The sequence below is a fragment of the Myotis lucifugus genome, unplaced genomic scaffold (assembly GCF_000147115.1).
Source record: "Myotis lucifugus unplaced genomic scaffold, Myoluc2.0 scaffold_1372, whole genome shotgun sequence".
Taxonomy (NCBI): Eukaryota; Metazoa; Chordata; class Mammalia; order Chiroptera; family Vespertilionidae; genus Myotis; species Myotis lucifugus.
The window spans coordinates 7,073-9,383 of record NW_005872420.1 but is presented as its reverse complement, the minus strand read 5'-3'; the positions used below and the strand labels follow the sequence as shown (position 1 = coordinate 9,383).

The window sequence follows — 2,311 nt, the reverse complement described above, 5'->3', positions numbered from 1 at the left end:
GATGGAAGGAGACTTGACTTGGAGTGATGGACACACAATCAACATACAGAGGATATATTATAGAATTGTACACATGAAATCTATGTAATTTTTGATAATATAGTTTTATTGATTTCAGAGAAGAAGGGGAGGGGAGAGAGAGAGATAGAAACATCAATGATGAGAGAGAACCATTGATCAGCTGCCTCCTGCACGCCCCCTCCTGGGGATGAGCCCACAACCTGGGCATGTGGCCTTGTCCAGAATCAAACCCAGGACCCTCCAGTCCACAGGCCAACGCTCTATCCACTGAGCCAAACCAGCTAGGGCATAACCTATATAATTTTATTAACCAATATCACCTCAGTAAAATAAATTAAAAGTAATTTTTAAAAAGAAATACAATTCAGAAAGGAAGAATTAATACTATCCCAATTTGCATTTATAAAAAATTCCAAGGAATCTACAAAAACTTCTAGTGAGTTAGCAAAAGTTGCAGAATACAGGATAAAAATGGAAAAGTCTACTCTTTCCTACATGCTGACAATGAATATGAAGACAGCAAAATTAAAGATATCATGCCAAAAAAAGATATAATATCATTTATAATTGTTCAAAAAAATGAAGTAGAAGTTAATCTAACAAAACATGTACAAGATTTGTATTCTAAAAACTACACAATGCTGATGAAAGAAATCAGAGAAGATTTGAAAATGGAGAAACATGATGTTCATGAATTGAAAGAGTCAACATAGCAAACACTAATTCTCCTACTCAAATTTAAGTACAGGTTTAATGCAATTCCTACCAAAATCCCAGCAAGATTTCTTTTTTATAGTTATAAGTAAGTTTATTCTAAAATTTATAAGGAGCAACAAAGGAACTAGAATAGTTGAAATAATGTTGGGGAGATAAAATAAGATGGAAGGAATCACTCTACCCAATATTAAGACCACAGTAATAGAGACAGTGTGGTGTTGGCAGGACATATATCCATGGGACAGAACAGGGATCCCAGAAATAGACCCACACAAACATGCCCAATGACTTGGACATTTGGACATCCATAGGCCCCAAAATGAACCTTGACCTAAATCTTAGTCTTTATGCAAAAAATAATAACAAAAGAATCACAGACTCAAATGTAAAACTATAAAAAACACACAACAGAAAATCTTTTAAGATGTAGAACTAAACAAAGAGTTTCTTATAAAACAAAATATGACAGTAATTCCACTCTTGGATGTTTCTTCCAGAGAATAAATACTCACATTCACACAAAAACCCATACGCCGATGTTTACAGCAGCTTAGTTTGTTATAGCCCAACATTGGAAATAACCCAGAGGCCCTTCAGGAGTGAACGGTTAAACAACGGTTAGTCCATCCACACTATGAAATGCTATTCGGCACCAAGAAGTAAAGTACTGATACACTACCTCATGGACAAATCTCCAGAGAATTCTGCTGAGTGAAAAATGACTCCATTTATATAATATTCTTGAAATGACAAAATTTAGATACGGAGAACAGATCAGTGGTTGCCAGGGGTTAAGAAAGGGGTGGAAATGGGAGAGAAGTGGGTGTGGCCACTGAGGGGCAACATGAGGGGTCCTAGAGGTGATGCACGCTCTGCGTTTGACTGTAACAGGGGCAATATCCCAGGGGCCACCCGTCCTACCGTTTTGCAAGTGACTGCCATTCGGAGACACTTGGTAAAGGGCGCACAGATCTGTCTGTGTCGTTTCTTACAACTGCATGTGAATCTACAATTATCTCCAACCACAAGTTTAATTTTAAAACCAAAAAGTAGGTCAGACTCTGAGTGTAGAACAGGTTATTATCATCAACCATAATTGTGTAATTTCACTCCATTTTCTGTCTAGGTCTTTATTTGGCTTCCTGTGAAAATGAGAGCCCAGAGAACCACACAGAAAAAGAGAGATGGAAATCTCTAAGGTGAGTCCGTGTGCCTGGAGGAGATGGGGGGTGGGGGAGGGGTGGAAATCTCCAAGGTGAGTGTGTGTGTCTAGATCAGTGGTTCTCAACCTTCCTAACGCCGCGACCCTTTAATACAGTTCCTCCTGTTGTGGTGACCCCCAACCATAAATTATTTTTCATTGCTACTTCATAACTGTAATTTTGCTACTGTTATGAATCGGAATGTAAATATCTGATATGCAGGATGTATTTTCCATGTTACAAATTGAACATAAATTAAAGTATAGTGATTAATCACAAAAACATTATGTAATTATATATGTGTTTTCCTATGGTCTTAGGCGACCCCTGTGAAAGGGTCGTTCGACCCCCAAAGGGGTCGCAACCCATAG

The 2,311-nt window shown here is 38.1% G+C and overlaps 1 protein-coding gene across 1 annotated transcript in view; it reads left to right on the top strand.

Annotated features, from left to right (window-relative positions):
- Nucleotides 1-1,941, top strand: part of LOC102431043 (ras-GEF domain-containing family member 1C-like) — a 24,694-nt gene extending 22,753 nt beyond the window's left edge. Inside the window, 1 exon segment of the mRNA XM_023748412.1 lies at nt 1,865-1,941. Within this exon segment, the coding sequence (XP_023604180.1) occupies nt 1,865-1,941 (77 nt within the window).
- The last annotated feature ends 370 nt before the right edge of the window (nt 1,942-2,311 follow it).